This window comes from Anopheles bellator, chromosome 1, assembly GCF_943735745.2.
Source record: "Anopheles bellator chromosome 1, idAnoBellAS_SP24_06.2, whole genome shotgun sequence".
Lineage (NCBI taxonomy): Eukaryota > Metazoa > Arthropoda > Insecta > Diptera > Culicidae > Anopheles > Anopheles bellator.
Genome location: NC_071285.1, coordinates 36793115 through 36813615, shown reverse-complemented (window position 1 = coordinate 36813615; position 20501 = coordinate 36793115). Strand labels below are relative to the sequence as shown.

The window sequence follows — 20501 nt, the reverse complement described above, 5'->3', positions numbered from 1 at the left end:
CAATTGTCAGGCAACACCTACGCAACAACATCGGATTATTTTGCTCACCCAAACATTAAAAAGTAAATTTAAAACATTCGATTTATTCATTCCTTCGCTCTTACAGACAAATATAACGGTAGCTATTTCAAACGCAATCATTGCCTTAAATCATTGCCGTTCGTAAATGGACGGTATCATCAGTTTTTGACTCGGTTTGGGGATGGAAGCGCGCATAACGTTTCTCATTCGCGGCATTCGTTCGCTCCTTTTCACGCGTACAAAATCCTCACACTCAATCCTCGCTCATGCACGCTCCGCAGACGCACGCGTATCGTTGGCACCATAAAACGGTCCATCAGTTCTCTGGCGGACTCTGGCGATCCTGCCCGGCTAGTCCTGTCAGCTTCCTTAGTCAGTCAAGGCTGAGCATCGTGACCGACGGTCATTTGTTACCCGCCGTCGACAGGCTGGCCGCGCTGGTGGTGGCCGTTACCGCCGGACTAACCGATTTCTGGCACCGTCTTTTCACAAAGTACACGATCGGCATCAGAGCGGCGAGTGCAAGTCCGACCCCGATCAGAACCCACTGCACAATGTCCAACAGGCTCAGCACCTTCATGAGACTGTCGTCAATCAGTTTCACCATGTCCTCGTTCAGCGCGATCCCTTCGTCGATCCAAATGACCGGAAATAGTGTCGGCTGCAATCGGTCCGTTAGCTTGATCGCGTCAATCCTCCGCAGGAACATATTGAACTGCACCCGTTTCCCTCCGTTCAGTGGCGTTCCAGTGTACTGTTGAGTAGATTCGAAATGCTTTTAGCATCGCAACCGTTATCAGCGGCACCATCGCGGTTACTTACCGGTTCCACGTCCACGAAGATTTGATGGCGATCGGGGTCCGGCGCCAGGCCGTCGATCAGCGCTGTGTACTCCTCGGCGGCACCGAGCATGTGGGGAAGCGTTAGCACGACCGGTGCGTCTGAAAGGAATTGCCGAGCATAAAACGTACAATTAATCACTCACCATCATCGATGTGGCAATGTCCTTGGAAATCTAAACATTTATCTGCCAATGACGGACGACCGTGGTAGTAATAAAAGTCGTACGAGGTACGGGCAGATGAGCCAACGACATCGAGTAGGAAAACTTATTGCCACACAATCGGCATTGGCATCTGAGTGAGTGACCTTAAAAAGTCAGTAAAGATCAGTGTACACCAACCTGGTACTTCAGCTTCCTCTATCTTTCGCATTTCTAACGCACGCATCAACAGGACGATCGACGATCCGCCTCCCAAAGGGCAGAATCCCCTGTCGTTTCGTGTTAATTAATCACATTGTAGCGATTTGATTTCATAAACCGCTCATTAAGAAGCAAACGTGTCGAAGTCGTTTATCTGGCGCTTCGCTCACTCATCTCCATCGTCGCATAGGTCGTGACATAAAACAGTCGCGCGAAGGAAGGAGTCACTGGACTGAACGGTCGCCATCCAGCGATAGTCTATTCTCGCGCTCCCGAAAGGACAACCGGCTAACCAGGCTCTATTTTTACATATCTGGCTTGACTTTGCGTTGAGATGGGGGGGGGGGCCACCGACGAATGGCGTCATGCAGACTGGTTCCCATCCCGTCCGTCCGACTCGCCGTTTGAGAACGGCGCAACGGCTTGCGGCCAGTCAGTTGATGTTGCGCAGCCGCCGCCGTCGGTCGTCGATCGTTTTCGCGTGCTGACCTCGCGCAGTCTGTGTTTGTGTTTGTTTTGTTTATTTCGCAGCATAAAACCGAATCATGAGTGAATCGCGGATCGCGCCACGCATTTAGGTCATTCGGTAGTGGTCGCGCTCCTCGTTGAAATGCATCGCTCCGGTCCGGCCACGCTGGCGGTGGCGATCGTGGCGATCGTTGTCACTCGACCCCCGCCGGGGGCCACCGATCAGTTGATGACGAGGTGTGGCGTGGCCCGGGAACTGGCGCTAAGACACGTGCCGGAAGCGCAGATCAGTGACTGGCTGTGTATCGCGGAGCGCGGATCGGGCTACAACACTTCGGCGACCAATCTGCGCTTCAAGCGCTTCGGTGGCAGCGGATACTACGGTCTGTTCCAGATCATCGATCGTTACGCGTGTGCGGCCTACGGATCGATCTGCGCGCTGCCGGCCTGTGATGCGCTGCTGGACGGCGAGCTGGACGATGACATTGAGTGTATGCTCAAGATTCACGCCGCGTACGGTCGCGAGCTGGGCGATGGGTTTGCCGCGTGGCCCATCCACAAGACGGCGTGCCGGGACGGGGAAGCCAAAGTACCCTTCGCCGACTGTCTCGACGACGAGGTGGTGCGAGTGCAGGCCTACTTTAAACGCAAGCGGGCCAAGGCGAAGAAGGCGGCCAACCTTGTCGTTGCATCGCGCCCGGGGAAGGTGTATGAGCGGTGTGAGTTGGCCACTGAACTCCGAGACAGGCATCGGTTGCCGGTGGAACAGATCGGGACGTGGGTTTGCATCGCTTACCACGAGAGTCGGTTCAATACATCCGCCGAAGGACGACTGAATGCGGACGGAAGCGGTGGTCACGGGTTGTTCCAGATCAGCGATCTGTACTGGTGCTCGACGGATGCCGGCAGACCCGGCAAAGCGTGTGGTGTTACTTGCGAGGCAATGCGTGATAACGACATCACGGACGATGTCCGCTGTGTCCGGGCAATCCACGAGGAGCATCGGCGGATCTCGGGCGATGGATTCAACGCCTGGACGGTGTACCGTCCGTACTGTGCCGGGTCGGAAGCTGCGAGCTTTCTGCACAATTGCTTCGACCAGGACGAACACCCCACAACGGCTGGTAAGCCTCGTCCGGGCATCGTGGCTCCGACGGCCCCCGGACGCCGAGTCCCGGAAGATGGCGAGTCGGGCAAAGTGTACGATCGGTGCGAGTTGGCCAACGATCTGCGGCACAAGTTCCGCTTCCCGCCGGAACAGATCGGAACGTGGGTTTGCATCGCTTACCACGAGAGTCGGTTCAACACGTCGGCCGAAGGACGACTGAATGCGGACGGAAGCGGTGATCACGGGTTGTTCCAGATTAGCGACCTGTACTGGTGTTCCCCGCCGGGCAATGGGTGGGCCTGTGGAGTGACGTGCGCCGCACTGAAAGATTCCGACATCAGCGACGACGTGCGGTGTATCCGGACGATCTACGACGAGCATCGGCGCCTTTCGGGCGATGGCTTTAATGCCTGGTCCGTGTACAAACCGTACTGCCTCGGGCGTTCGGAAGAGTTTGTGCGCGGATGCTTCGGCGATAGCGCACCGGAAGCCGGTGGTCTGGTGGCCCCTCCGACCGTGCTACCCCGGCCAGCGGTGACGGCACCACCACGTCCAAGGACGTCGGCAGCCGGTAAAGTGTTTGATCGTTGCGAGCTGGCCCAAGAGCTTCACCTGCGTCAGGGCGTTTCGCTTGACGAGACGGCCACCTGGGTTTGCATCGCGAAGTACCAATCGAACTTCAACTCGTCCGCCATCGGACACGGCCCGGAAGGGGTCCGGTACCACGGGATGTTTCAGTTGAGCGATGAGTTTTGGTGCTCACCCCCGGGCCGTGGTTGGGTGTGTGGGGTGTCCTGCGAGCAGCTCCGGGATGTGGAACTGGCAGATGATCTGGCTTGCATGCGGCACATCTTCGAGGAACATCAACGGATTTCGGGAGATGGATATAACGCTTGGGCGGTCTATCAACCGCACTGCAAGGACAAGGCGGCCCCGCTGCTCGACGGGTGCTTCGAGGAAGGTGAAAATGCCATCATCCCCACACCGCCGACTACACGGCGTCCCGCCACCCCACCGAAGCAGTTCCCGCGCGGAAAGATCTACCAACGGTGCGAGCTGGCCCAGGAACTGCTCTACCGCCACCGGCTTCCGTTCGCCCAGATTGCGACCTGGGTTTGTATCGCCCACCGGGAGTCGAGCTACAACGTGTCGGCGATCGGACGTCTGAATGCCGACGGGAGTGAGGATCACGGGTTGTTTCAAATCAGCGACATCTACTGGTGTTCTCCACCCGGCAAGGGTTGGGTTTGTGGGCTCCCATGTTCCGACCTGGAGGATAACGATCTGACGGACGACGTCGAGTGCATGCGGACGATCTTCGAGGAGCACACGCGACTTTCGGGCGATGGCTTCAACGCCTGGGCGGTCTATGGGCCGTACTGTAAGGGCCGCTCGGAGCACTACATTCACGGGTGCTTTCCGGAGGGTACCACCAATGGAGTCACGATGGTCACTTCGACACCGCCGTTCACTACGACGGCTACAACTCGAACGACTACGCGGCGTACCACGGCAAGGCCACGGACAAGTGCTGCGGCAGTGTCCACTACCTCCACGCCACGGAAACGGTTCGAAGCGATCGGATCGACGAGCACTGTTCGGCCCGCAGCAACCAGCCCCCGGAAGTCGTTGACGACGACGGGGCCACCTCCTTCGGCCACGAAGACTACGACGAATTTGTATGAATTCTATCTGTACCACTTTGGCCGACGTCCAACGGCCAATCCCACTGCCAAGCCGGTGTACACCTTTAAACCGTTCGTCTCCCGGCTCCGAGCGACCAGCGATCGCGGGCCGGCAACCGCGACTAGCACCACACCACTGCCTTCAACGACTACCGGCCGTCGAGAGAGCTTCAATCGATGGTTCCAAAGTGGGTAAAGCTTACACCCGTGTTCAGCACATGGTTCCTGGTCCTTATAATTAGTGTTTTCGTTCCCCGTTCCCTCTCTGATAAGTAAATCCAATAAATCATTCCAAACTCGCGAGAGATACGGTTTCGGACATTTTCCTTCGATTTTGGCATTCCGGACCGCCCATTTCAACGGGACCGACGGACGACCGGACGAACGACGCCGCTGCTTTTGACTTCCTGGTCGGCGATGAGTGTTTGTTTTTCGTTTTGTTTTTCGAGGAATCACATTCCTTTTCGTTATTACTAAATCAATTCCAAGGACTTACAGAGACAGGGGGCCCCCGGCCATCCGAAGTGATTCATGGTGGATGGCGTAACAAAAATTGGTTATCCGTAAAGTATTCGAAACATTTCCGTTTTTGGGAGTTTTTGGGAACTATTTGCATAATATGGCACCTATTTGCGCTCGGCCTGAGGGATTTTCCCCGGTACGGTAACTCCATACAGAGACAAACATCTGGTGGAAAGAGTCTGGAGTTTTTACGATTCTTTTACCCGGTGGAACTTGGGTAAGGAAATTTGGACCCGCAATGTTCAGAGGGCCTCAATTGATTTTCAATCATGCCTGAGGGGGACGCCACTGGACGCTGGCCTTCGACCTTTCCAGCTGCGTATCAATCAACCCTCAGAGACGATCATTAATACCGTAATACCTCCGGCACTCAGACCCTGTTTGCTCAGAGCACAGGACAAACACAAACAGGCCGGTGGCCGGTGTGGCAAACAAAGCGACTTTTCGTCGCGTTCCGCAACTCCCACGGCAACCTGTAATGGCGCATCAGGGAGCGCGTGTGAGAAAATGGCCGATCAGAGGCGTCCGATTAGACGGTTCACGAGATACCGGGGCCGACTTCCTCTATCGATTGCGTGAATCATTCTCGAGCTCGCGGGGCTGATCTTTCACGGCACCCCCTTGGGGTGTCGATCGAGTTTGAGGTGTTGGCCCACGATCGGCGATACTGACCCGGTGATAGCGAGCATCTTGATTATCTTGTTCGGTTACTCATAACACACTCTAAAACATCTGTTCTCAAACGTCGGCTGGCCGTGACTCAATTTTCAGCACCGAAGGGCCCTTGCGCTATCATAATGCTCCACGACTCCAACCAGCTTCGCAGGTTCAATACGCATAACATTAACTCGAAAGGCTTATCTCGAGCTTATCTCGCTATCGTAGAGGAGTTGTTCATCAATATTGTTGATGGTGGGTATTGTTCGAGGTAGGAAGCAACAACAAATCGCAGACCGTAAGGAAAAGCGGCCCCGTAAAGAATAATGGTTTCGTAACCACTCAATAAGGCTTCGTATCAGATGCGAGCTGACCGATTTTTATGACCCACGCTGGGCGTGACTCATAGCTATAAAATGGCGCATTCCAAACATTGTATCCCGTAGACGGGCCCATGATCGTTCTAGGTTCTACTCACCGAAACAGTTGGACAGATCGAGCGCTCCACGGTAAAGGCAGCCATTGCCTTTGACGATGGATTTGGGAATTTTGTTCACGCAATAGCACTCGTTCCCGTACTCGAGCCCGACATCGTGAACGAAGTTGTTGTCGATCTCGTACCGCAACGCCGGGATGCCTTCGTAGGACGAGGTCCCGGTCATCTTAATGTCAACGGTCCTGCGGAAAGAAAATTCAACCCCATTTAACAGGCGCCGGAAGGGACACTCGATTCTGTGCCGAGCCTACCGACAGATATCGGTGCTGAAGATGGTCATCCGTTCGACGTTCGCCCGGAACGGTGGATAGCCGGAACCGTCGGTGCCGTGGATTTTGTTGCAAACCGACGTCAGCCCGCTGCTCCGGTTGTTCCACACGTCCAGCGTTGTCCTGCCGTTCCACTGTTCGATCATTTGTGTCCGCGCCGGATCCTTGATGCCGGTGTTGATCGTGAACGTTCCATCGTCGGTCATATTTTTCTACAATTAAACACCGGTAGGTGCTACAGTCCCGCACCGCTTACTCTCTCTCCCCCCGTCTAAGCTCGGGACACTCACATGGCTGAAGAAGGAAAACCGCAAACTCCCGTCCGGCATGGTGCGGATAGTTTTCGTGTTTCGCTTCTCGATCTCCTTGCAGATCGCTTTCGCGATGCCAATAACGTTCACGCAGAATGGCACGCCATCGAACAGGAACTGCTTCGGCGTGGTCCGCAGGAACATCGTGTCCGGGCGGCCGAAAATGCGATTCAGCTCGACGTTGATCAACCGCAAACTGTCGTACGTTTCATCTTCGGCGATTTGCAAAATTGACTGCCCGGGTGAACCGATTTCGTGTCAATGTTTGAATTGAACGGTAATTGGCAAATTTTATTACAACGTGTGGCATACCGACAAGACAAGTGTTGTGGGTTTTTTCAACCATTTTTTTGCAACGATTTCGCGAAGCGAACCGGTAGCGGCGTGCAGAAAAAAGTGAAGAAAAAAGATGCAAACATTCGGATGATAAATGGTGTGAATTAAACAGAGAAATGAATGATTGGGGCAGCGGCAATCGTGAATGTCTGACACATGGTTAAAAATGATCGAGTGCTTACGGTACTAAATATTTATTTTTAGTATGGGCCCAATTTGGGGGAGAAGTCTTCGAAGCGTTAGATATGATTAGCTCGTTAGCGTGTTAGAGCCTAATTTTGCCAGCATGTTTGATTGATACGGTCGATCAATAAGCTATGAGTATGAGGATGCGAGGTACTGAGGGGAGTGAGGATCATATCAGGAAGGTACTCGTACACTGGTGAATGGTAAGAATGATCACGTAGAAAATGCAAACGATCTGTCCGTTTTCCGACGATTTTTGTGATTATTTTACGAAAGGACATTTCAATGTTATCGGAAATATAAAGCCAATCGCATTCTGACGTGACTCAATTGACTGTAACAAATGTTACCGAACTTAAGAATGGATTTGTCTCGTATAATTTAAAATATTTTTTTTCGTGTCAATCCCTAGTGTAACCTTTTCTGCGCATAACTTGACTGGTAACTCTTTGATTATTCAAATCGACAGCCAACCTATCAATGTGAAATATTACACGAAACAGGCAGGCGCCGTGGCGGCTTCTTTACGGTTTCACATTACACTTTAACTGAATTCGAGCCCCTCAGCGACACGCAAGTAAATGTCCTGCCGAACATCGAAAAGCACTGTCTGCCCATGAAGGAGGACAAACCGGGTACCGGTTGTGAGTACAATCGTCGGATTTGCCAAACAAGTTTTGGCGTCTTATTTCTGTGCCGTTGGTCACCTTCACTTCTGACATTAAATGGGAGCAACGAACGCTTCCTGTTATTCTTACGAACGACCCACCAGAGTGGCTTTTCGGCACAACATACACCTTCTTCGAGTTACTAGAAAATTTCAGAAAATTTCTAAGAAAAGATTGAACCAAATTGAAACAACAACGGAAATTAAACGCAAGTTGTCTGCGCGACACAGCGCTGAATGCGGTTACTTGCGCCACCACTTCCAACGCAAAGCGTTGTTTGTTGATCAAAACCCTTTCGAGTTAAGAGTCTTTGCAAACTCAACAACGCAGCGGTTTGTCGTGGTTTCGGCTGCCGCACGTTGTGTGTGTTGTGAGTGGAACCTAGTGTTTTGTGTGTGGTTTCGACTGGGCATCGCGTTTGCCATCACGATCGGTGGACGTTGGATGCCCAAACATTGGGTGACTTGAAATGGGACGGTACGGGCTGGTTGATTGGGAAACGGATGACTTGGCGGGGTTTGATCAATGAACATGAGCGTGAAGATAAATGGTGATGGCAATCCGGTAGTCTCCACCGAGATTTGGACGAAAGGGATTTGGGGGACGCAAGAGCACCCATTAGTCCGCCACCGTCCGAACCGTGATGGATTATGCACACAGGAAACCACACACATACACGCACTACAACAAGAACACCACGAAAAACACAGAAAGCGCACACAAACGGAAGCAAAATGGCGCCACGGAGTTGGTCGGTGCTTTGCCGAGGTCCCCAATGATCGTCGAATGATCCGAACCGTAATACAGTTACGATACATGATGATGAAAGATGGAGCAAAGAATCGTGAATGAGAGAGAAAACGATTAAATTAGAAAGAAACACTAGAGCAAAAATGATAAAAACCAAACTCCAGAAACTGCGGGACCAGTTCAAATTGGGCGTCAAGATGCATATTGGATGCCAACACTTGATCGCCGGAACTACACCGGAAGTATCATAAGAGTACTCCACACCCTAGTATACCCATCCGGCTTCCGGCAGAAGGGCCAACGGTAAGATTAATGACAGTAAGTCAGTACCACTAGCACCACAAACTAACCGGTGAAGGACAAGAGCGTGCCGAGAACGTTTAATGAACGGCCCACCGTTTCCGGTGCTCGAAAATGGGGGATGCGTAAAGCGAGACAAGTAAAACGGAACTAAATAGTGGAAGCAGCGGATCATTACTTGGATCGGCGTGGTGCGCTCGATGATCCTTTTAATGACTCTGACTACAGGAATTTTCTCGAGCGTATTGTTAACGTCGGAACGAAAATTGGTGATCGTTTCCTTCGCTTGGTTATCGATTATTTGTAAAATGCTCTGAAAACAGAAGAGAGACACAATTTCAGAAGTAGGAACAGGAGGGACAGTCGAGTGAGAAGACAGAGTGTGGCCTGTGACAAGTTGCTCTCCTTGTTGGGATATAAGATGACAGAACTGATGGAAAATTTGATAAAAGGAATCAAGTGGATAAACAAAGAGGAAGAGCAACAAAAACTAAGGGCTGGTGTTGTGTAGAGTCTGCCACTGTTAGCTGTGGGGCAATCAATTTACGCGATTCACGCACTGTGTACGAGTGTAGCTGTGGGGTCGAGTAAAGGATGCGGATTAATCCAGGATATCCCACACATTGTAGAAAGGACAGATAGAGAGAGGACTGTGTATGTGTAATTGTGGATGTGGTTGTTCCCTTTCGTGTTACTGGAAATCCTGTGATTTGGTGGTCTGTTAAAATAAAGTGTCTCTTCCTCGAGTTACATTTTGATAAATGCCAACAGCGGAAGATTTCGACACGGGCCTTTATTTTGTTATCAAGCATTAGTATTAAAGCCGCCTTGCACACACTCACGTTCATATGCATATTCAAAACCGTCAGCTCGTCATTGTCCGTCAAAGGATAAGATGATTCCGCATCGAAGACGTAAATTTGCTGCTGGGTGAAGTGCACCTTCGACCGGTCTCTGCTAAACCGTATGTTATCCTTTTGCCGGTACTGACTGAAAGGGTCCGTAACAACCATTAGCCGATGTAATAGGTGCCCTGCTTCATCGGAAGCATCCACTACTTACAAATAAACGTAGGGCCCCACTTCCACCACCTTCGGCCGCCGCCCCTGCATAACTTCGTACGGATTGGTCACGTTGAAAATGTAGACCTTAAAGTCCAGCGGTTGTGGCAGTGCCTCAAAGCGTTTGAACTGTTCCGTCCCTTGGCGTAGTTCTGTGTTCTGGAAATGAAAAGGAAAAAATAAATAAACACAATCGTCACCATCGCCACAGAAAATGGGCGTAAGGTCAAGAAAATGTGCTGAATGTAAAATCGATGACCTCCATTAAGCCTTACGCAGAAAACCGTCGGTCGATAGTGGCCATCGCTGCGACCCACCCAAAAAGCAACTTGCTTCAACCTTGGCTCTCTTAACGCAGGAAATGAGGTCTTGTCGTGCCTGATTACAATTAAATGCTTTCCACTTGCGAACATTTTTTTGAATCGTGAACCGACCTCGATGAGATTTTGACAAATAGCATTAATTTTAGCGTCCAGTAAGGAGTGGAAAAGGATTGTTGAAGGATTTCATTGGCTCTAGATTGGGTTTGAAATACTATTGGAAGTAGTCTTACACTTATGACCACTACTGTAACGTAACAACTCTCAACCATTGCGATTTGCTCGGCACGTTATCTACCTTTAGGCGCGATTGGACTCACAAGATAGCAGTTTGATTTTTAATTATTTGTAATTTTTAGTTGGGTTTGAACAAATGAACAATTTGTATAAGAAAACATGAATCAATATGCAGTTTAAATCGTTACAAATCGCTCCATGCACTTGGATTATTTTTGTGTTATCTAATATAATTTGTTAGTCTAACTTTGAAATACGGTAGTTTTTAAAGGATAATCAAATCAACAACCAACCAGCCAGTATTTTCACTTTTGGGCCACCTACTGCTCCACAATGCAATGGCGTGAAAGTCAGCAGGGAACGAAAAGTGGCGCGGAATATTCTGTACTCACGTATGCTGTCGAAGAGTCACGCAGTGTCAATGAATGAATCCATCATTCAAACGAATCGTCCTTCGTCCTTTCGACTACTAAAATGATTATTATCATCAGCGAATGGTGGGCAACAACTGATGATTCGGTGCGATCAAATCAACCCGTGAGATGCACTGATAAAGCGGTCATGGCAAAGGGAAACGATTTAATTGTATATTCTCACGGAAGTAGAGTAATTTTCCTTCGAAAGGCGGCCAGGGTTAAAACAAGGGGGGCCGGTATTTTGGGGGTACAAGGACGACCGCTATTGACCATCGCGATGGAACAACGCGTTACTTTCGGTGCTAGATTTCCTAAGTGATTATTCAAGGATTACTAGTGTCATACGTGTTTGCCGATAATGATCATAGATTCGATTGAATTATTAATAAATCTGACCCTGTCTCACTGGGGAGTTCAATAGAAATTGATCAACTTGTGTGTTGAGCTAGCAAGCTCCTAGTACGTATGGTAACAAATCATCATTCAGAGGTAATAAAAGAAAACCGCAACGAAATTTCACTGGCACAATCACGGAACTAACGGTTTTTAAATAATTGATTGATTAGTATCTGCCCTTTCTAGAATCAAAAGTCAAAATCTTCGTTTGTCACAGTCACAGTTTCTCATGGACACGAATTTGAAAGTTACACCGTTCTGGGTAAATGACGTATAGCCAGCCGCTCGAAGGATAGTCAACAAAGAAACAGAATGTTTGAATGGTATATAACGAAATTGGCGGAGCAAGGGTTTGACGTCTTTAGGACTCTGGGTTGTGGTGACATAATCGGTAATAAATTATGGTAATATATCCCGAGAATTCCAAAAGCTAATCGACGTCAGCGTGACGAACGATAGAGTGGATAAAAGTAATACTGTAATGGAATAATAAGTAACGATTTTGAAAAATGGGAAGAGGATTCGTATGTAGCAAGTTTCATCTTCGCAGAACTAGCTACATCTTGTTATTTCGAATGATAAATATGCCACCAATAGTTTCTACACGATGCTAACGGAGTCATGGTGGTGTTAACAAGAGTGTTAAACTGGCATCAGTCGTCGCGCTAACCTAACGCAGCTCCAGAAGAGCAAAGCAAATAACGTACCGTTAAGCAAATACACTGATTTTGGACGAGGTGAAGCACCCGAACGAAAATATGGACAACACAGGGCTCTGGTAGTAAACGTGGACCTAGAAACAGACATCAGGAAAGTACTTTCGAAACGCATTCTGTTATTGCATCTTCAGGGACATCTACAGCTTGGCCGGCAAATAAAACAACTTTCAGTTTTAAAACCCCAAAAACGGTTACGTCGAAGCATACGAGCTTTTTGGGGTTCTCAGACCTTATGGCAGGTACTCCTCGAACGAATTGATCGGTTTATAATGATGGCACCATTCAGTTTACAACCTCACTTCCGGTGTGTTGGGGGTATCTCTACCAAAGCGATTTTCTACTGGTCCCAGAGCAAAAACGTTTAATGTATTCCCATGTGCTGTATTGCTCAATTGCACCGTGAAGCTTCGTTTCGGAAGCAGCCTTTCGGATTTTACGACATTTCAGAAACGTACCGGTAGCTCAAGGTATTGAATTGTATTCCAGCTTAGTGCCGAAGCTGGTGACTTCAAAATCCGTAAAGTACTTAAAGTGTCTTCGGTTCGGGATGCGGTTGACTTTCTTTCCTTGCCCAAAGGGGATAACAATCGCAACTCGTTGCAACATCCAGGTTGCGAGCGGGGACATCGTTACGCGCATAATTTCGGCATTGCGAGAGTTGCTGTCCGGGCACGAAAGTCAACTGCCTGCGGATGGGAAGGAAATTGACCACTTTTCCCGACCGTCCTTCTTCCGCTAATACACGGGAAAGTTGGAAGCGCTCGTTTGCTCCATGGACTTAAGTCACTGGGCTATTGACGATCGCCATTGCTCCACTGGATTGCTTCACTGAACGCAGATACTTCGACACGTTGGTGGAAAGTTTCTTCCTCTCTTGCCCTTTTGCTGTCGTATTAGAGACGGGAGGCTGTGACACGCTGTCACGGTTAGGCCTAAATACTAAGCATTTCATTTCCATTGTTTAATGCCGGCGGAACTGCGATGGAAATCCAATCGATGATGGCCTGCTATTACACCTGAACTGCGAATCTAAGCTCCCTTCATTTGCTTCACTGTTAATGTAGCAAGTACAGCTAAGGTAATTGAATTCGTTACACTAACTAACCCGTCTTATTTAGCCTCAGTTGAGTAAGTTACTAGCAGTGTAATCTTATGCAATAGTTCCGTTTCGATGGAATTTCGTGTGATTTATTTTCACACTACGTGTCAAGATATATCAGTTTCTGTAGCTCAAAATATGATAAATGTGGGAACCGAACCAATTGAATGATCGCACCAGGAGTTAATACTTGGATCATTTCTCGAAATCTTTTCCCACGATTATTGTGAACTTGGCTTCCCATGAGTGAAACGAAACCATTTTAAATAAATGCTTTTGGCGTTAGACGACCAGGATGTGTATCTAGATTGCTCATCTAGAAATTCTCATTACGGAATCTAATAAGTGATACAACTTATGAAATACCCTTAAAATCACAGAATAATTACAACCATAGAATATAATCGAACAATGGGTCACAACCTTTCAGAATTGTTTTTGTCCGCATTTTTCGTTACAACTTATTTAGGATGCTCGTAAAAACCCTAAAAAAGCATAGCGAGAAAATGTGAATAATTTATTTGATACAACGCATATATGATCTCTAAGGTCCAAAAAATTGGAACGTTTACCGCCTCAGAGGCTAAGAAAGTGACACGATGAAAGTAACACACGTAACGCGCCATTTTATTCCAGTCTCGTTTCGTAAGGGATATTTCTTGACATGACGTGAATTCATACTTTCTTCCTCATTTTAATATTTGCTCCCTCGATCGTGTGGTCGAACCGGTTAGTATTCAATCTGGGGAACGATCGTAGCCACCCCAAGCGCACCGGTTCTCGTGAATAGAAAGTTAGCATTTCTGAACCGTTGATCGCGCGAACAGAAATGATCAATATTTTTTGTCACACATGAAGCAAAAGCAGTGTGTAACCAACTTCAAAATCAACCCATCTATTTGTATCGAATTTCTGACTAAACCACCAACGATACGATGACCCTGTGGGAAGGATCCTGTCCTTGTCACATAATGTGGTTTCGCGAACGTCTTAAGGAGACATATTTATGAGCTTCAGATTAAAACGCGAGGTGACAGTGTGCATCTATGCTAACAATGCCACGCAAAATCGATTAGGACGCACCGTCGAAGGCGTCAAAGCCAACATTAAACACTGGCACGGCGGCGGTTGCCTTGGCCGGTCGCCGGTCGGCGCAATGTTTGGCGTATTGGCCGGCCGTTCGATCAAGCTTTGGAGAAAAAACCGTTTGGTATTCCTCATCGGTCAAAACGGTCAAGGTTTGGCAAGCCGCATAACGCATCGCCTTCGCCGCGATCAATAGCTCAACGCCGTCACGTCGGCGCCGTGTCACACAGCCGCTCGGTTGCGGCAATGTTTCGATTCGATTGTTGGTTGGATTTCGTCGGGCGAATATCGTCGTCGGTAGCCGTGGCCATCCCCCCGTACACCTATGGAGGAATAGTCCAGTTCGAGGATTCAGCAACGGCGTGGTTTTCGCTTTTCTCTGTCATCGTCAAGTGAACTGACCGGTACGGTGTACTAAAACAATCCGCACACTGGAAAAACAATCGACCATCCACGAACTTGGCCGGACGTGGAAAGTAAGCATAAATTGCGCGGGCACGATCGCTTTGTGCACGTTCAGCGGTTCTCGCTGTGGGCGTTAAGTATGTTTATTTGTTTCGTTATGACGACCTAAATGCTGTTGGGGGGAGGTCTTTCTCCCGTTCCCGGTGAGCCACTGTGTGACGTGGTTTATTCTACGCAACGCCAGCGTATGTCTATAAAAATGAAAAATCTTCCCATAAAGCGGACCATTCCATTTCGAGCTTTATGAAAAAGAGAGACCCCATGAAACATTAAAACCTGTCTTAACCTTTCAAGGGTGTTGACAGCGGTACATCGTAAAGATCTGTGCAATTTGTGTGCAACTCGGTGGCGGCGGTGGTATTAGGTCAGTTCGTCGTTCGTACATCTCCGCGTTGGCTCGATGTTTTTGGAGTTTCTTTGCGGAAACACAATAGCCGTACAAACTGGATACAAACCAGTCCTACAACCACTCACTTTAATAGTCGATTGTGGCGTCTGATGGACATAAACAGCGAGGTATCGTTGCCTCAATCCGTCAAGTTGCAGACAAACTAAGATTTTGAATCCGCCACTGTGGGTCGGATGGGAAACCGGTAATAATGCCACAGATGAACCTGATGCTGATGGCTATCGTCGTGCGATGGAATGACCGCAATACTCCATCGACCTTTTGCCAAATGAAGAATTGTCGATTAAATAACCTCTGCTGTGTGTTGACAGCACAAGAGTTGCAATTTATGAGAGGTAGCCTCACGGAAACGAATTCTAGTTGTCAAGCCCAAGGAAGTCCGCACCGAAGCCCAAAGAAGGCTGGATTTCTACTCGCACGGCCGTTGGTTGATTGAACGGCGAGAGTTAATTGCACGAGTCTGCATGCAGAATTGTGCAACGAGTTGACTGATTAGCCAGAACCAACCCTTCGACGTAAGGTACTTTCAGTTTTATATCAAGCAACCGTCAAGTGGACGGCTCGATGTCGAAGCAGTACCACGAGTACACAAAAATACATGCAAATCGCTCGTGCGCTCGGCAGTCGTAGAACAACTTTTCCTTTTTCTTTCCCTTTCACGGCCAGCGACCGATCGGCGAATCGTGCGCGCCCTCAGTACAAATGTGGTTGGCTACAACAATGAAAAGAAAGGGGCATAAGAAGACCTCGTGATGGATGAAATGCTTGTGTATGATGCGAAATGGGCAGAGTTGTGGGGTTCGTCTCTTGGTGTCTTGTGATACAGTTAGCCGTTGAAGTCTTTTGTTTAAAATTTGAATATTTTAAACTTAAAAATCCGGAGCTTGAGCGTTACGAAGTTAATAACTTGCTTTCAGTGTGTTGGAAGCGCTTAACTTCTAGTACAAAGGCGTATTCTCCGAAGCCCCGTAGCTCCCAAGCCGCGTAGATATTTTATCGATGCAGTAAGATGCACTCGATCAACACAATAGCAGTAACGGTGATTGATGTCCGCATTACTCTCGGCGTGCCTCTTGACTCGATCTTCCGGCATCAGCAGCTTCGGAACCAATAGATTAATCAACCGAATTGGTTGTGGCGAACGATCCTGGTAACCTATTTTTCACGGCCACAAGGCTTTACAAATAAGAGCTACATGCTTTGAATCATTTGCCCGAGTGAAAAAAAATCTTTCTTAGAGATGATTCATGCGGCTCATCAGGGCCGTGGTGCCGTGAGTGCGCTTTTGACGAGAGAGAGAAAAGATAACCCAAATCGTACGGCCAGTTTTAACATTTGGCCACCCTAGGTCACTGACCGGCGGGTGTGGAGAGTAGCACGGCTTTTCTTTATTTACTGCCGGCGGAGTCTGTGTGAGGTAGCACGAAATGAGCTCAACGCCACGGCAACAAAGCCACGAGAGAAGTGCCTGCGGTGAAGTTAAATAGGATCGCTGGAAGCGATGAGCGTTGAGTGATTGATCATAGATTTTTGGGTCACTTAATAACAGTTTTTTTGGTCGAGTGTGTGTTTTTTCAAAGGATAGCGTTACCATTTCACACTGCTAAATACTAACCTCAACGACGCGACGATTGACTTAATTAGTCAGGCACTCATTTTATGTCGATTGTGCAGCCAAGGTTAAGGTCAATCATTCTGAGAGCGAAGTACCATAAAAGTGCTTTTAATTAGTACTATCAGTTGGACGTCCCAACGTTGTTTTGTGACAAATTACAGTTCGTCCGAATAATATGCAAGTCAAATAACGACAACAAACGGGTCATGATCTTGAACGATGCCAAGGGTCTGCAAGTGGGATGTAATCTGCAATGCAAAGAAACCTAATCCGTGCCCCTACCGGAAATGATCTTGAACTTCAGTCACTACACGTGACCACGGTGGGACGTTGAATCAATTCAATTATGTCTAGGATTGTCATCTAATGAAAGTGGCTGTGGTCGGCGTGTCAACAAATTTGAGTACCCTGGGCGCGAGGAAGTTCATGGCGAAAGCTTCCTTTTCCATGCGTCCATTTCGCTGCCCCCAAAACAATGCCGGTCCTTTATGTAGCCGTGAGACGTCACTGAGCCGTTTCAACCTGGCTGATACTTTATGCCCGTACCTGAGGATCATCCGATGATATTACTCATCCAGCACGATTCACCGGGCAGCAGCTGGGGATAATTGGCCCGACAAGTGGTGTGTTAATTGTGTTTCGCTCAAACAGTTTTCACGCAACACAAGCCACAATTAAAGATATAACACAGCATGGCGATCACGCTACAGCTTCAATCGCTTCCTGTCGCAGAAGGAAGTGTCGGAAAGTTTCCTTAGGAATGAAACGCCCAGAAAAAGCACCGATCTTCGGGCGATCGGGCGCGATCAAGGGTCCAAGGTTAGGGGAAACAATGGTGCTACTAAAAAATTCTATCGTTGACGTCAATTACAACGCGCGAGGAACCGAATGGGAATAGTTTAACCGCAACTGTTGTGACTCACCGCTCGGTTATATTGTGTTCTATGAAATCTTACAATCTCCAACGAGCGCTTTTACGTAACAAGCAAACGAAGTAAAACAAACTGACCCTGAGAGTTAGAACAACCATCGTGGCGATTTACTTTGATGTGTTATGGTTTGCAAGGCACGTCGCTGAACTGCGGTCACTTCGCAAGCGAAGAAATTCGTCACAAAGTAAAGCAACTGGCGATCGTTTCGCTTGAAGTGCGAATGGAAAGATCACATATTGGAACTAAAGGAACCGCCGAACCAAAGAGTACCGATGTTCGGTTCGGTGTAAAAAACAGAACAGAAAAAAAGATTTAGTTCGCTTGTTTTTTCCCCGATTCATCTAACCGTGAAGTTCGGTCCATTTCAGCCGGTGCTCGGTCGTGTTGCCAATTTAATTCACAAATACCTCCACGAAGCGTTCGGGCTCCCGGTGTAGCTTTCGTGGGCTAATCGCACCGTCATCGAAGTTATAATTGAATACTGACCACCTGAATGACGTGTTGAGCGTTACGCAATTGCTAGAGCGCCCCGCAAGGGGTTCCTTTTCAAATCTGAAAGGAACCCCCCTTATGGTCGATTGCCCTTTTTGTTCACCCGCCACATATTAAGCACCGTGCTCGTGTTGCGTTGTTTTTCGGCAGAAAGTGAGCCAAGTTGAAACACAATCCGAGGATGGTCTTCCCTCGGCTGGGAGACCGATCGAGATGACGCGCTTCCCTGACGGTGGGCTGCGATTCTTTCATTTTCCTCTTCCTGAAGTGGCAGCTCCGAGTGGCAGCGAAATTATGTAAAGCCCAGCGTTGAGGAGAGCGTGACCGAGTCATTAGTGGGTTGTTTGATTTTGGGCCGAAAAACGCAACGATTTGTAAGCTCCACTCTGGTGGGAACTTGAAAAGTTTTCTGGGCTGGCGATCGTTTAGGGCTCCCGTACGCTAATGAACCGTTTCGTTGTGGTTGCAGTCCCGATGTGCGGGAGTAAAGATCAGATCAGTGCCCAGACACGGTCATCGGACGGATCCGGTTTTGTACGGGGCGCGGCGAACGCACGGAATGGGAGTACCGAGCAACAACTGTGTGTGTGCGGTATCTGATCACCCTGTCGCATGCGCCTGCCGGGCAATGGAGGCGGTTGGGGAAATTTTTATCATCACGACCAAACAACAAAAGCAGGAAGCTTCGAACGTGTCCCGGGGCGAGGTTAAAGGTATGTTGTCGTTGCGCGGGAGAGCCCGGGAGCCCTGCCTAATGGGCCCGCCTCATATTAATATGATGTTTTGTGCGTGCGCTGGCGGAGCGGCAATAGGGATCGGTTTTGTTGTTGTTGTGCGAGTTCTCACCATCACAAAATGGTCGGTCGCCGAAAAGCGCATGATGAGCATTCGCTCGTAAATGGGCAATTTTAGACCGGGTGGCGGACCCGCCATTTGGGAGCTCACCGAAGTATGCAAATTATCCCGTCGCTTCATTTTTTGGTGTGGCCCAACCTATACAATCGAAACTTTTCGCATCGCCCAGCCAAAAGCAATAAATTAAACGATGATGATCGTTGGTAGTGCGTCTGGAACCTCTCGAACCCCTCCAGAGATTGGAATGTGGAAACGGAAGGGGTTTTATTGTGATCTCAAAAAACCCGGCCTGAGATGCATTATGAAGATGCTGTTATTCAACAGCTCGTTCGTTGATCGACGATCGAGTCACAGATCGAGCCGGAAACGAGCGCGATCGCACTTACCTCGATGATTTTCTCGTGCACTGCCCGCGGAAAGACGACCAAACCGAGCAGCACTCCGGATGCGGCCATCAAGGCACCGATGCCGGCCCAGATCAGCGTCCATTGCACCATCGTGAGGCGTGACACCGTTTAGCGCGACACGGCCACAACCACACTCTGCACCGCTTCTTGCCAATCCTTGCGAAGACAACTGGAAGGCTTGGAATCCCTCACTCACTCACGGACCCACACGATCGCCAACGATCGGTTTAGACTTTCAACACCGCCGCCCTCTATCACACCCTCTCTCTTTCACTTGGTCTCCTCACGTCTTACGCGACTATCGCGAGGAGATTACAACACTGAAAACCAAAACACACAACCGATTGAACCGACACACAACCGATTGATTTTAATCCGTTGAAGTCCCGCTCGAGGATGGAGATTCAAGAAACAAGCAAATAAGCATCGCGACACACGCGGTCCTATCGGGAGTCGCACATTTCGCTGTCGAAGGGGCTGAAAATACAATCACCAGAAAACAATATTTACACAAACATCAAGCGAACAGATTGGCAGCTTTTGAAACACGGCAATCACCGCGTGCGTGTCACGCATTCGCCTTAATCTCCCGTCACCTGGCTGCGACTCTATTCGCCGATGTAGCTTTTCTGTCTTTGTGGGAAGTCGGCCCCGATTGGAATGGAATGCCGAAACGTGTTTCGAAAGAAGCCACGGCTCCGACGAGCCCCCACAGCCGAATTGGCTACGACGCCGCCGGAGGACGCGCCGGATACTGTTGCGCTAATTCAATCCACTCCAGCAGACGCGACCGTTTTTCTGCACGACGATAATCGGCTTGTGATGCACGTTGTGGGTTGCGTCGCTTGGTTGATAAATAATTCGTGCACCACATTTCCCAGTTTCCACCGCCGCAGGGAGACCTTGAGATGGCGCGCCGAGTCCTAATTAATCCAGAAGGCGAGTTTCAATCGCACTCGCGACACTTTACGCGACGCTCGGGTCGTTGGCGCAATGCTTGTCTGGGTGGCG

The 20501-nt window shown here is 49.0% G+C and overlaps 1 protein-coding gene across 2 annotated transcripts; it reads right to left on the bottom strand.

The window, feature by feature from the left end:
• Positions 1-98: 98 nt before the first annotated feature.
• LOC131216284 (sensory neuron membrane protein 2) lies at positions 99-19744 on the bottom strand. Of its 2 annotated transcripts, XM_058210738.1 has the most exons (9): positions 19470-19744; positions 10044-10201; positions 9824-9971; positions 9160-9294; positions 6721-6975; positions 6413-6642; positions 6144-6343; positions 844-962; positions 99-775 (listed from the first exon to the last, which is right to left on the bottom strand). In XM_058210738.1, the coding sequence occupies exons 1-9, from the start codon at positions 19578-19580 to the stop codon at positions 425-427; spliced, it is 1707 nt and encodes a 568-aa protein (XP_058066721.1). In that variant the 5' UTR covers positions 19581-19744; the 3' UTR covers positions 99-424. The 2 variants fall into 2 exon arrangements, with proteins under 2 accessions (XP_058066721.1, XP_058066729.1); XM_058210746.1 differs by lacking the exon at positions 9160-9294.
• Between the last annotated feature and the right edge of the window lie 757 nt (positions 19745-20501).

Bases quoted from the DNA above. Each gene is read 5' to 3' on its own strand.
- LOC131216284 (XM_058210738.1), bottom strand. From the start codon at position 19,580: ATGGTGCAATGGACGCTGATCTGGGCCGGCATCGGTGCCTTGATGGCC. The intron at 963-6,143 runs GTGAGTAGAACC...AATTCCTTTCAG, and splicing joins CGATCTGTCCAACTGTTTCG to ACGCACCGGTCGTGCTAACG. The intron at 776-843 runs GTAAGTAACCGC...TCTACTCAACAG, and splicing joins TCTTCGTGGACGTGGAACCG to TACACTGGAACGCCACTGAA.